Source organism: Hevea brasiliensis, chromosome 9 (genome assembly GCF_030052815.1).
Source record: "Hevea brasiliensis isolate MT/VB/25A 57/8 chromosome 9, ASM3005281v1, whole genome shotgun sequence".
Lineage (NCBI taxonomy): Eukaryota > Viridiplantae > Streptophyta > Magnoliopsida > Malpighiales > Euphorbiaceae > Hevea > Hevea brasiliensis.
Window position 1 is genome coordinate 90809052 of NC_079501.1, and position 13371 is coordinate 90822422.

The 13371-nt window shown below is 31.5% G+C and overlaps 1 protein-coding gene across 2 annotated transcripts; it reads left to right on the plus strand.

The window, feature by feature from the left end:
• The first annotated feature begins 9165 nt into the window (after positions 1-9165).
• Positions 9166-11425, plus strand: LOC110644826 (transcription factor CYCLOIDEA). Of its 2 annotated transcripts, none has more exons than XM_058153935.1 (3): positions 9166-9466; positions 9700-10953; positions 11203-11425. In XM_058153935.1, the coding sequence occupies exons 2-3, from the start codon at positions 9947-9949 to the stop codon at positions 11264-11266; spliced, it is 1071 nt and encodes a 356-aa protein (XP_058009918.1). In that variant the 5' UTR covers positions 9166-9466; positions 9700-9946; the 3' UTR covers positions 11267-11425. The 2 variants fall into 2 exon arrangements, with proteins under 2 accessions (XP_058009918.1, XP_021653479.2); XM_021797787.2 differs by having other exon boundaries at positions 9240-9466; positions 9700-11062.
• The last annotated feature ends 1946 nt before the right edge of the window (positions 11426-13371 follow it).

Below are 13371 nucleotides of genomic sequence, written 5' to 3' on the forward strand. Positions count from 1 at the left end.
TCTTGTGAAAATTCACTCTAAGCCCTGAAATGACCTATGAAGCACGGAAACAACATTGGATCGCATTTCCCAGTGTTGAAAATGTTTCCCCATCAGAAATAACATGACACGACTTGGAAACATTTCCAGGCCATTTCTAGAAATATTGGAAATCAAAAAAGTGTTTCTGCAACCGGAAACACGTTTCTTTAAAAAAAATTAAAAAAAAAAAGGAAATGGGTAGGTTAAAATCACAAACAGATCATAAACAAAATCACACCACTTCACATTCACAATCAACATCAACAGAAGAAGAAGAAGAAGGGGAGGAGGAAAGAATTAGACCTGCGATTAACAGCAGTAACAACATCCAGTATCGACAGTCAGTGCAGGTAAGGATTTGCATCTCCCTTTCTCTTCTTTGCAATCTATATTTCTCTTTCTCTTTGATCTGCCTATCCATCTCTCTTTCTTGCATCTGCCTCTGCTCTACTCTACCTCTATCTTTTCTAAATTGGCTTTTCTCATCCTCCCTTTCTCTTTCCCAATTGCACTTAGGTTTTATGTGGATTGTTTGATTAATTTATTATTTTCCTTCTTTTAATTTCTTTCTAAAACAATTTTATCAAGAAACTTCCATTAATTAATCACAATTTTATCACATTTAATATCAATTTTCTCTCTAAATGTATATTCCATAATTAGATTTTTCTCAAACCAAATTTGAAGAGTTGTCATAAATAGTTTTTTTAGAAAAGGGAAGGTAAAAAAATTCCTCTCAAATTCACTAAAAATTTCCAAGATTTGCCATATTTTTGCAATCAAAGTTTTAAGAGAAATTAAGGACAAATATAAATATATTTTTAAAGTCATTTTTAAAATTATAAAATTTAAAGTTTAAATTCTAATTAAAGATAAATAAAAAAATTTCCAAAATTCAAAATTTGTATTTTATATTAATATATTTTATATTTTTATAATAACTTGTATAAAATTTGTTTAATTCAATTTGTTTTATGTATTGTTATATTATATATTAAAATTTTTTATAATAATTTTTGTAGTCAATTAATTTAATTCTATTATTTAATTCTTTAATTTTTTAATATATAATTTGTGTTGTGCTTTAATCTTTAGTGTATAATTTCTTTGAATAATTTGCAAATTGTATGAAATTACATTCTCTCTTTGTCTTTTTAATGGGACAATATTTGAATGGATTCTTCGAATTCTAATTCTACTCAAGCAAATAGCATTAGTGTCACTTCTTAAAAAACTAGGGAGGAAGAATTTAATCCTTTGTGGAGATATGTGACTAAACTTGAGAAAACTGGAGAAAGAGGAAGTAATTGTAAATGAATATGTAATTTTTGTGGACAAGAAAAGTAAGGGACTTATACTAAAGCGAGGGCTCATTTATTGAAAATTACTAGAAAAAGAGATTGGTGTGTGTAAAAAAGTGAGGAATGATAGTATTTCTGAAATGAGAAAACGGGAGGATGAGGCAACAAACAGAATTACCAATTCACAATCTAAATGATTTTCTTTGCCTATTAGTACAACTTCTATTCCTTCAGTGAATATAACTGAACCAAGTATTTCAGCTGCTTTGAAGAAAACAAGAGTTAATGATTCTCCTCTTGGTAGAGCTTTTGACTTGTAAACTAGAGCTCAATTAGATACAGAGATTGCTAGAATGTTCTACACAGGGGGTCTACCTTTTAATTTTGTTAGAAACCCTTATTATGTGAGTTCTTGTCCCTTTACTGCTAATCATGCTTTGGGTGGTTATGTGCCGCCTGGTTATAAAAAATTGAGAACCACATTACTTCAGCAAGAAAAGACAAATATAGAGAGGTTGCTTGAACCAATTAAAAGCACTTGGTTAGAAAAGGGTGCTAGTATTGTGAGTGATGAATGGAGTAATACCCAGAGGAGGCCTTTAATTAATTTTATGGTTATTTCTGAGTCTAGCCCTATGTTTATCAAATCTATAGATTGTTCTTGCGAAGTGAAAGATAAGCAATTCATTGTTAATTTGCTAAAGGAAGTAATTGATGAGGTGGGTTATCAAAAAGTGGTACAAGTTATTACTAATTATGCTTCAAATTGCAAGGGTGCTGGAGAAATCATTGAGGAAATATTTCCACATATTTATTAGACTCTTTGTGTTGTGCACACTCTTAATCTTACTTTGAAGAATAAATGTGCAGTAAAAAATGAGGAAACTAATTAAGAAACTTATGATATATGTCATTGGGTAACTCAAATCCATGAGAATGCTTTGAAAATCAAGAATTTTATAATGAATCATTCCAGAAGGCTTGCAATTTACAATCGATTTAGCACTTTGATGTTGCTTTAAGTTGCTAACACTTGTTTTGCTTTTATTGTTGTGATGTTTAAAAGATTTAAACTCATTAAATGTACTTTAGAAGTAATGGTTATGAGTGATCAATGAGCACAATACCAAGAAGATGACCAAGGCAAAGCTAGATTTGTTCATGACAAAGTTATGGATGAGGATTGGCAGGAAAAGGCTAATTACATCCTTGTTTTTACTAGGCCCATTTATGACATGATTAGAGTTTGTAACGCAGACAAACCATGCCTTCATTTAGTTTATGAGTTGTGAGATTCTATGATTGAAAAGGTGAAGAAGGTTATTTTTTATCACGAAAGAAAGCAAGCAGATGGATTTTCTCCTTTTTATTACGTGGTTCATTGAATTCTTGTTGATCGTTGGGCAAGAAGCAACACTCCACTTCATTGTTTGGCTCATTTATTAAATCCAAGGAAAATTTCTAAGTCACATACTCATCTTCTTGCTACAATTTTTTTTTTAATTTCCTAAATTTATTTTCTTGTTTTTGAAGATTTTATAGCAAAAAATGGCTTTAAGAGGAAGAAGGTAGAATGCCTCCTCATATGAATAGAAAAGTATCAAGTGAAAGAATTAAGAGCTTTATGAGGATTTTTTTTTTTCTAATAAAGATGAGCGAATTAGAATAAATGATGAATTTGTAAATTTTTCTTTAAAAAGTGGGCCTTTTACAGATCTTGATTCTATTGGAAGTATGTATGCTACAGATCCTAGGAAGTGGTGGAAATATTTTAGTTCCAATGTACCTTAACTGCAAAAGTTGGCTTTTAAAGTGCTCGGACAACCTATTTCCTCCTTTTGTTGTGAAAGGAATTGGAGTACTTATTCCTTCATTCATTCAAGTAGAAGGAATAAATTAACTCCAAAATGTGTAGAGCACTTAGTTTTTGTCCATAATAATCTTCATCTTTTGTCGAGAAACCCCTTCTAATATTATGATAAGAAGAAAAAATTGTGGGATGTTGGTGGTGATCAATTTGGGAGTATGGAAGATATGGGAGTTCTTGAGTTTGCCAGCCTTTCATTGGATGAACCAGAGTTAAGAGTTTTTTTTTTTTTTTTTCAATGAAAATGCAACTACAAGCATGGAGAAGGAGAAATACAGTAAAATAAAGAAAATGTCATAAATTTTATTATCTTTTCCATTTTTTAATATTTGAATGTGTTGTAGTTTATATTTTTTCTTATAGGTATGAAACTTTTAAATATATATCTTTATGGTTGAATTTGAATGTTGATTTGGATTTTATTTATTATTGAACATCTTTCATGATTATATATATATATATTACTATATTTTTTATATTTACACGTTTCTCCATATTTTTGTTTCCTATATTTTATAAAATTTTGTTTTCCCGCAACCACGTTTACGTTTCCGTGCTGCATAGGAAATGACAACAAAGCATCTAAGGACTCATTTTATATTTAGCAAGCCATCAATAGAAGAGTTGCAGAATACCCAAGTGACATTTGCTAATTGAAGGTGAGTGATTGAAGGGTAACCAGCTTTATCAATCAAACCACCAAAAAGGCCAAGAGATGCAGCAGATGTTCAAGAACATTTTTAATTAAGCCTTCTGCAGCCACGATAAATAGAAAGGGAGACCAAGGGCAGCATTGGATAAGCCTCTCTTTTGAGAGAAAACTCATTTGCAGGAGACATTTTAGCTTATCCCAAAAAATAAAGAAAAAAATCCACCTCTGTTTGCACTATGTACTTTATAATTATTATACAATTTGTACCAATTTCAATTCTATTTACATCAGCTACTCAAAAACACACTTTTAGATGTATTCTTATCACACTTCAGATTTACACCAGCAAAACTTTGAGTTAAAAGCTCTTAGAATTAGATTTTTTTTTTTTTTGGTCTATTTTACACCTATTAATTTTACAACATCAATTGATGACACATGTAAATAACATTTAATAAAAAAATTTATAACAATAATTACAATTTAATTAATATTAGAAAAACTAAAAATTATAATTATAAGTTATATAAATCAATATAACACATCAAAATTAAACTAGCTACCTCTAATGTTTAACCAAGTTTTTATCTCAAACTTACCAAATAATATTTTAGTAACTAAGGAATTAAAAGAAACTGAATAAATTGCACGAATATATTAATGTAATCTTCATTTTATGAGAATTTATTTATATATTTTATTGACATCTTATTTATCTTTTATATTCATTTTCAATTTATATTTACTCTTCATATTAATTTTTTGTATATTTTTACTATTTCTTTTATAAATATTTCTTAATATATTTCAAATAAATTAAATATATAAGGGAAATGCTATATAGCTATATCTTTATTCAATTAAATGCACAGACAAAGTTCTAATTAATAAGAAAAGATGGGTTCTATTTTTGTCGAGGAAACTAACTCTATTCAGTATTAGATATATATCATTAATAATTTGATTAAAACATTTATTTTGTTTGGAAATGAACCAATTTTTAATTCATTTTTCATGAGTTATCCAATATATATTTATGTTAAGAAAATAATTACTGCAGAGTGTTTCTATTATGAGTAGTGCCTGTAGATCAACTGTTATATATACAGATAGATAGTACAGGGCTATGGAACTTCTGCTAAAGAAATTGGCCCTCCTGCATCAGAGAACCCATAATAATGCTATAAAATCTTCCATGTTCAAAGAATCTATTAATGGAATCTAGGCCAAAAGGTCAGTTTTTAGCATCATTTTCCTATTGAATTTTTTAGCAAAATTATGGTATAGAAAACCATGCTCAGAAATTAAGATTCGAACTTGAATTATCACACGATTCCAGTAATATTGAACTAAAAGTCATTAACAAAAGAACAAATTATTTTCAGCTAGAAAAAAGTTTTTTTTTTTTTTTTTAATTTTTTTATGGTGCAGATAATGTAACCAAGTAAAGGACATGAGATGAGAGCAATCAGAGCGTTGAATTAATATTGGTGAACAGCTTTTTCATACAGTTTCTTCTTCCTGCTCCTATCATAGAAGTTATATATATATATATATATATCTCCATGATATCAAATCATATCACAAAAGAACAAAGGAAAAAACAATGCAAAAAGGAAATGAAAGCTTTTGCTTTCTTGAGGTAAAACATAAAAGAACAATTGGTTAGGCAGAGACAGGGCATAATGTTCTTTTCTATTTCTCTTATTCAATTAGAATTTAGTGCAAGAATCCCATTATCTCTGCATTATATCTTCTTCTTCTTCTTCTCTATATTACCTGCACTTGTATCACATATGCATAACTTTTTGCTTAAAAGTTTTTTCACTCTTTCTGCTGTGTGTTTTTGTCAACAGACTCCATATAACTACTGTATATTAGATTTAAGACAATGATTCTTTTTGCAGCTATTATAAAAATGTAGCCTTTATACGTACAAGGCAATAGTTTTGTAATAATTCAAAATCGTTGCAAACTAATTAATAAATTATATTAAAAAATTAATAAAATTGTTACTAAAACTGGTATAATGATTTACACATATTCAAGGCAATTGTTTTTATCTATTGCAGAGACATAATCAAATCACATTTTTTTTTAATAAGCAAAATGATTTTATTAAAAATTAAAAGGCTCAAGGAAAAACTAAGCTTGTGTCGTCTAACTACTTCAATCATCAGATTATCGATACACTCAATCTAGAACAAAACAAGCAAAGTGAAAATCAAGAACGCGATACAAGACAAAATACGTTGTTATAAGAATCGCCTTATAACATTACATATTCAAACTGCTGTTTTATTATGCTATGATAATAGAGACAAATATAGCGGTTCTCAATTAATTTATAATTGAAGTCTTAAAACCACTAAGTGGTAGTGATATTATAAAGTTTTATCATTTGACCTTAATCACACACAAAAGGTTATGTCGAATAGAGCTTTCTGCACATACAAAACGACACTTCTTCTTCAATTCTCCCTCATTTTATTGTATTTGGTAAATATTTCCTTGGCATATGCAATACACTGAAGCATCAAATCAAGGGGGCCACCCCATATTGGCATCAACCAAGGTTAAAAATGGTTATCAAAGACTTTATGGGCAATCTAATCAAATCATAACAGAAAGATTGATAATGCAATCGACAAACCTATCTGGTTTCTTATCATTTTGATGAAAGAGAAACATTTTCCAAAATAATACTACTCGATAATAGAAATAACATGAAGAAAAAAAATTAGAAAAATAAATAAAATATCAACTAAATAGCATCTGGGCACTGTTTGGCTATGGTATCTACTTTGTGCACAGCATAGACAAAAGGGACATGTCACACCAGGCGTGAATTGGGATAGAAATTTACACTTTCTCACTGTACTATATGTTTTTGCTTGCTTCTGTTTAATTAGTGTCAACCACCCTTCATTTTCATTTTAATGGACTTCATTATCTTGACCTAATAAAAATAAATTTATAATTAATTAATTAATTAATTAATAAGCAAATTGGTCATTGAGTTAGTAGTATGTTGATTAAGTGCTTTTTTTGTACTTGGAAAATTCTTTAAGAGGATGGTTTTGTAAGGGTTTGAATCTTTGACCTTTTATATTATAATTGAGGCAAATATTCGATTATTGGACTATTAATCCAATGACATATTCATTAAATGCTCACCTTGTAGTGTAAGCATCTGTTTGATAGGAGGTTTTATAAAGTAATGGAAGAGTTTTCAAAATTTTGATTGTGTTAGAGAAAATCTGTGATTTTTAAAGTAAAATTTTTAGAGGTTTTCAAAATTTCTAAAAATTTAAAATTTTCAATCCGCTAAATTGATAATATTTTTTATAAGCAAAAAAATTATAGTCCAGCTTGATTTTGGTTCAGGTTTTAGTTTTGAAATTACTTTGTACAATTGTTTTCTTGAAATATCATAATTGCATTAGCATTTAAATTTTAAATTTGATCATTAATACATAATATATTATATAATATGTATTTTAGCTATATATATATAATTAATTTTCAATTCAATTATGATTTAGTATAATTTTTCAATTTAATTTGAGACTAAAAACCTTGCACAAGCCACAACCTTCATTCAACAATTTAATTTTTTGCAATGGTGCCTAATTAATGAGGCCCTACTTAGGTACATATTGTCTTCCAAATATTTATGGTGGCTTGGAAATCTTATATATGTATGCCACAAGGATATTTTATAAAAAGCAAAATGACTTTCTTTCCCATCACCATTCACCACCTTTAAAATTATTATTATTATTATTATTATTATTATTATTATTATTATTATTATTTTAAATTGAGACCTAAATAATGAGTGTCCAACATCAATTTCGTCAAAACTCCAAAGAGTGAGGGTTTTATAAAGCAAAGATTAAGATACCAAATTAAGGTAGTGCATAAAAAATTATTGTCCTATTAGTTCTTGAAATTCTTGGCTAGAAATGGGAATTGGTTCATCCCCTGACTTGATTCCAAATTAATATGGGGAAGAGGATATATATATATACACATACATACATGGTTGGGGGTGTTTTTTTTTTTTTTTTGGGGGGGTGGGGGGGGGGGGGGGGGGGGGGGTGTGTGTGGTGTGGTGGGGGTGGTGGTGGAGGAGGATTTGAACCACAAATATGGGTTTTTGGTACAGGCAGAGAACTCACCAAGGAAATGAAAGCACTTAAAAGAGTAAGCGAGACTTTAGGGTTTTATGCTCTCATTATCACCCACTTCTCGAAAAATGGTACAATTCACCACCTTTTTAATTCATAGTTATCACCTTGTTGAAAGCAACCCAAGAACTAACTCATGGCTAGCTCTCCCCCCATATCATGTGGTCCTCCTAATTATGCCAGTCTAAAAAGGTCAGTCTCAGCTAGAGAAAGAAAGAAAGAAAGAGAAAGATAAAAAGAAACAAGATTTTATATAAGTGGAGAGAAAACGGCATGTAAAAATGGAAAGAAAAAATATCAAATTAAAAAATTCAAAGAGGCTAGCAACTATCCTATATAGTTTCTCTCTTCAATTGTGGACAAATACTATTGAGCATTTCTAAATATAGAGATAGAGAGTTCTTGAAGCTATGGCAAGAACTGATTGGCCAGCTAGGGTTTTTGTAGTAGTAGTAGTAGATGGATTATATACCTCAGTGGATATATATATATATATATAGAGAGAGAGAGAGAGAGAGAGAGAGAGAGAGAGAGAGTACAACAGCACCCAGCAACCCTTCGCTTCTACTTGACATTGGCTTTTAGCACACAAAGAAAAGAAAAAGGTAAAACGCTATCCACTACTGCGCATGGGTTGGAAGAGAACCCAACAGCAACATTCCTTCACATCCTCTCACAGGGGGCTATGTTAAAAAAGAAATTGAGAAAATGGAAGAGAGAGAAATAGGTTTTCTCTTTTGGGTGAAAGCGACGTTTAGAGACACACACAGTCAAAGGAGCATTGGCATCTCATGAATCATGACAGCCCCTCTCAGTATATGCCCCATGAGTTAAATAATTGTCCTTGCTTTCTACTATTTGATACAGCCACGTGGAGGTTTTTTCTATATATTTTTCTAATTTTATTATATATATTTTATATAAATTATATGAATCTTCCCATATTAAGTCAAGGCCCTGTGATATAACCAACCCTAACCCACATACCCAAAAGAAAAGAAAAGAAAATTTTTTCAACAGGGAGTCCATGCAACTATTTCTCTCTCACCTGCTAGCCACCACGTGAAGTGGTGGTATTTCCTATCCGCTCACTTCCCAAACATTGCTTGCTGTCTTTCTCAACCTTTCTTTCCCTTTCATGCTTTTAGACCCCAAGAGCAACACCCAACTTCTAATATCTCTCTAATTTTTTTTTATAAAAAAAAGAAAAGCTATAGTATAGTATAGTCTCTCTTAGTCCTAATTTGTCACCAATAAATTCCCCTTCCTTTGGTGCCTTCAACTCCCACCATCATTATTCAAAAAATCCCTTTCTCTCTCTCTCTCTCTCTCTCTCTCTCTTTCTCTGTCTTTGCAGCACCCATGGACATATGGTACTTGTGCTGTGCTGTCTTTCTCAAGCTCTATTAACTTTGGCTTTGAGGGAGGCAAGGTAAAATGGGCTTCTCTCTCTGTCTCTCTCTCTCTTACCCACATACACTTGGTACTAATTAAGTACCAACTCCAGCAGCAACAACAACACATGTCCAACTCCTCAAACAGATATACATATACGGTCTTAATTTGCTGATCTTGATGATGAGGGTTCGATCACAGTAAAATATAGCTGTCTTTCTCGCTAACTGGTTTGTTTGATTTTTGTTTTTCCTTTCCATTTCTTTGCAGATCGAGAGGTTGGTGAAATTGAAAAAGATTAAGGGATTTTGCTGCTACAGCTAGCGAGATCATTGCTCTACCTAAAGCTAAGCTGATTTAGCCAGTAATATCATATGATCTGGTAGTGCATATATAAGTATATGTGTCATTCTCAAGCTCCAGTGTGCTACTTTCTCCCCTCCAGTTAACATATACGGCTAGGTTTTGTTATCTATAGTGCAAATTTTACCAAAGCTACCTCTCAATTCTCTCTGATATGTTTCCGTCAAGCAACAATGGCAATGACCCCATCTACTATAGTGACCAACAAGGTTACAATAGGCCCTCTTTCAATGACATCACTTCCAATTCCAAACACGAAGATCCTCTTTTTTCTTGCTTCTACCCGCCCTTTCCTTTTCCTCCTTATGATCAATTAGAATTGCAAGACCATGATGTCCTTCTCCATCAAAACCATGACCTTTTACTTCACCATCAACCCTTGTTCAGAGCTTTTGCTTCCACCACTAGTACTGCAGCATCGGTTGAGACCATTCTTGACATGGTGGATTCCAACAAGAACGATGCTAATAACAAATCCCGCAGTGCTTCTTCTGACCAGATCCCGAGAAAGAGATCTTCCAAGAGAGATCGCCACAGCAAGATTAACACAGCTCAAGGACCTAGAGACCGCAGAATGAGATTGTCTCTCAAAGTTGCCCGCGAATTCTTTGATCTGCAGGACAAGCTACGCTTTGATAAAGCTAGCAAAACTGTTGAGTGGCTGCTCATACAGGCAAGACCAGCAATCAAGAAACTATTTAGTGGCCTCCCCCAGTTCAATTACAGCTCCAGTGTTGGCACCAAGAGTGCATCATCTACTTCAGAGTGTGAAGTGGTATCTGGAATTGATGATGAAGCAGCTGCCATTAAAGCCACCACCAAGATTTCTAATGCTAAAACCTCATCATCATCATGCGTTAACAATAAGGGGAAAAAGGCTAAACCATCACGTAAAGCTGCATTCGATCCACTAGCAAGAGAGTCGAGGGAGAAGGCAAGAGCAAGAGCAAGAGAGAGAACAAGAGAAAAGCAGTGGAATCGAAAAATCGACAAATCAAAGCTATGTGAAGAAGCCAAAAACCTTGAATTGAACCAATTAAACTGTTTGAGTCCCTTTGAAATAGGTGAAGAATCTGGCACACAAAGTCACACCATGAATCCTAATTCCTTGGAGATGCTGGCACATGAAGTGGAAGTACCAAGCTCACACGAGCAAGACAGGTTAGTAACCACAGAGAGCATGATTGATGATTCATTGTTGATCATGGGAAAGTGGAGCCCATATTCTTCCATTATCAATCACCTGTACAACACTGCCATGCCTCAAGAGGTAAGTTCCAAGGAAGGAGTAGAAATAGTTTGTCTTCCAGCTGATTTGTACACAGGATATTTAATTATCATATTAACCGAAGGTCATATTTTTTTTATATGTCAAGTAATTGTTATTTTTACACAATTAATCTGTTGCAGCATCAAATCACAGACTTGCAATCTTTCTTCAAGTCATTGGAGGCGCCCTATAACAGTTAGATGATGATATGTCAAGTCAAGTGGACACTTGATTTCAAGAATACTATGTATGGCTTTTCTTTCTGTTTGGAATTAATGTAAAATAAAGAACTGTATTTTTCTTTCTGCAATTTTCTTGTGAACTCCTTTTTCAATGATTGAATTGTTCATCAGCGGTCTTCAATTTTCCTCTCTCTCTCTCTCTCTCTCTCTCTCTCTCTCTCTCTATATATATATATATATATATATATATGGTTCAAACATTTGATAATAAGCAACCCCAAAGAGCAGAATGGAATAACTACTGTCTTCTAAGTGGAGGAATTATTAAAAAAATTCACAAAAAATGGAATTTTTTTTTATAACATATGCAATATATATATATATATATATATATATATATATATATATATATATATATATATATATATATATATATATATATATATATATAAGATTGAATAAATGGATATGCTCGCGTTGAAATTTCAAGCATTAAATGAGTCAACATGTGCTATGACAAAATGACACTTGGTATTCATCTGTCTACTCAATCTTTTCCTTAAAGTTTAGCTGATGAATTCATCCAGTGGGAATGCACCTAGGAAATATATATATATATATACACACACACACACACACATAGGCCTCCCTTAACCTAACTCATTAGTAATCAACTTATTGATAACTTCTCTGCAAGTTCAAGCCTGAACTTCACTTGCTAGACAACATTTGGAAGTGTCAACCTACTTGAAGAATTAATTAATTAGGTTATTGACTCTTTTGGACTTCATCACTAGGAATAAGCTCTTCAATATTACTGAGATTTATAAAATTTCAGCTGAAAATTGTATTGAAATTATGATTTCCATTTTTTAACTATTTTGAAGGGTCTGATTTGAATGATGGAAATCAGATGCATATGCACAGCAAGCATGCTCAATTGAGGCAATAATCTGTTCTACTGTATTAATGCATATGTTTAATGGATCAGTTCCTTTTATTTGAATGTTTTTTGTTGCCTTTAAAAAGGAAAATATGATTAACACACAGATAAAGGCATATTAGTGTTTTGAGTTTGAGTGTGTCTGAGAAATTCATGATATGATCTGAGGCAATCTATACATGTCTTAGAAACTTATATGGTTTTTCTTTTTTTTTTTTTTTCTTGATAATCAAATGATTTTATTAAAAAAGAGCTAGGGAAAACTTAGCATGAAACTCTTGAACTAAACCCAGGCCATCTCAAAAAAACCAAGCTAGAAAGATGCACATGCTAAGTGATAGTGGCTTGTATGTTTGTGATTGCAAAAAGTTAGTGAACTTGATCATCAATTTATGAAGATGTTAATGACAGGAATTCAACAATTTTATGTTAATCAACAGTTGAAATCTAATTAATTAGATTGCAGTATGTACCTTCAGAAAATCCTGATATGTTTCTGACAGGAAACTAAGTTTATCAATCTTCTGTAATATAATCATTGCTTGATGGATAATGAATAAAAAAAATAAGTTTTTAAGTTCATCTCAAAGTGAATTATCGTTGTGAATGGTAGTTGTTGATAACAATCAGAACATCTAATTTCTGTCTTAATGAAGAATACTGAAATATCAGCCAACTACTTAAGATCATGAATAGCAACTGTTTAAGCACCTCAATTTTGAACCCAGAAAAAGATTAAAAAACAAAAAAAAATCTTTCTTATGCATTGCATTCTGTAAGTTCATAATCCATTTGTGACTTCGATCATGTAATGTTTACAAATTTATTAATTACTATTTATTCATCGTTAATTAAAAAGAAAATAGCATGAAGACTAATAATTAAGTTGAATAAACTGAGCATATTGCTCAAAATTTGTTAATTTTTAAGGCAGTTCACCATAAGTTGATATCATTGATGAACACTTAATTAGAGTTTGTAATGAACTATCTCCCTAGCTTCAAAAGAATCCTACATATGCTATGCTCTCTCTCTCTCTCTCTCTCTCTCTCTCTCTCTCTCTATCTATATATATATATATATATATATATATATTCCCTAGTCTTGATAGTGTTGCTTATTTGCTTAACCTCACTTGGTCTATTGGCTTTACGTAGTACAAGAATATACATATACATCCACAC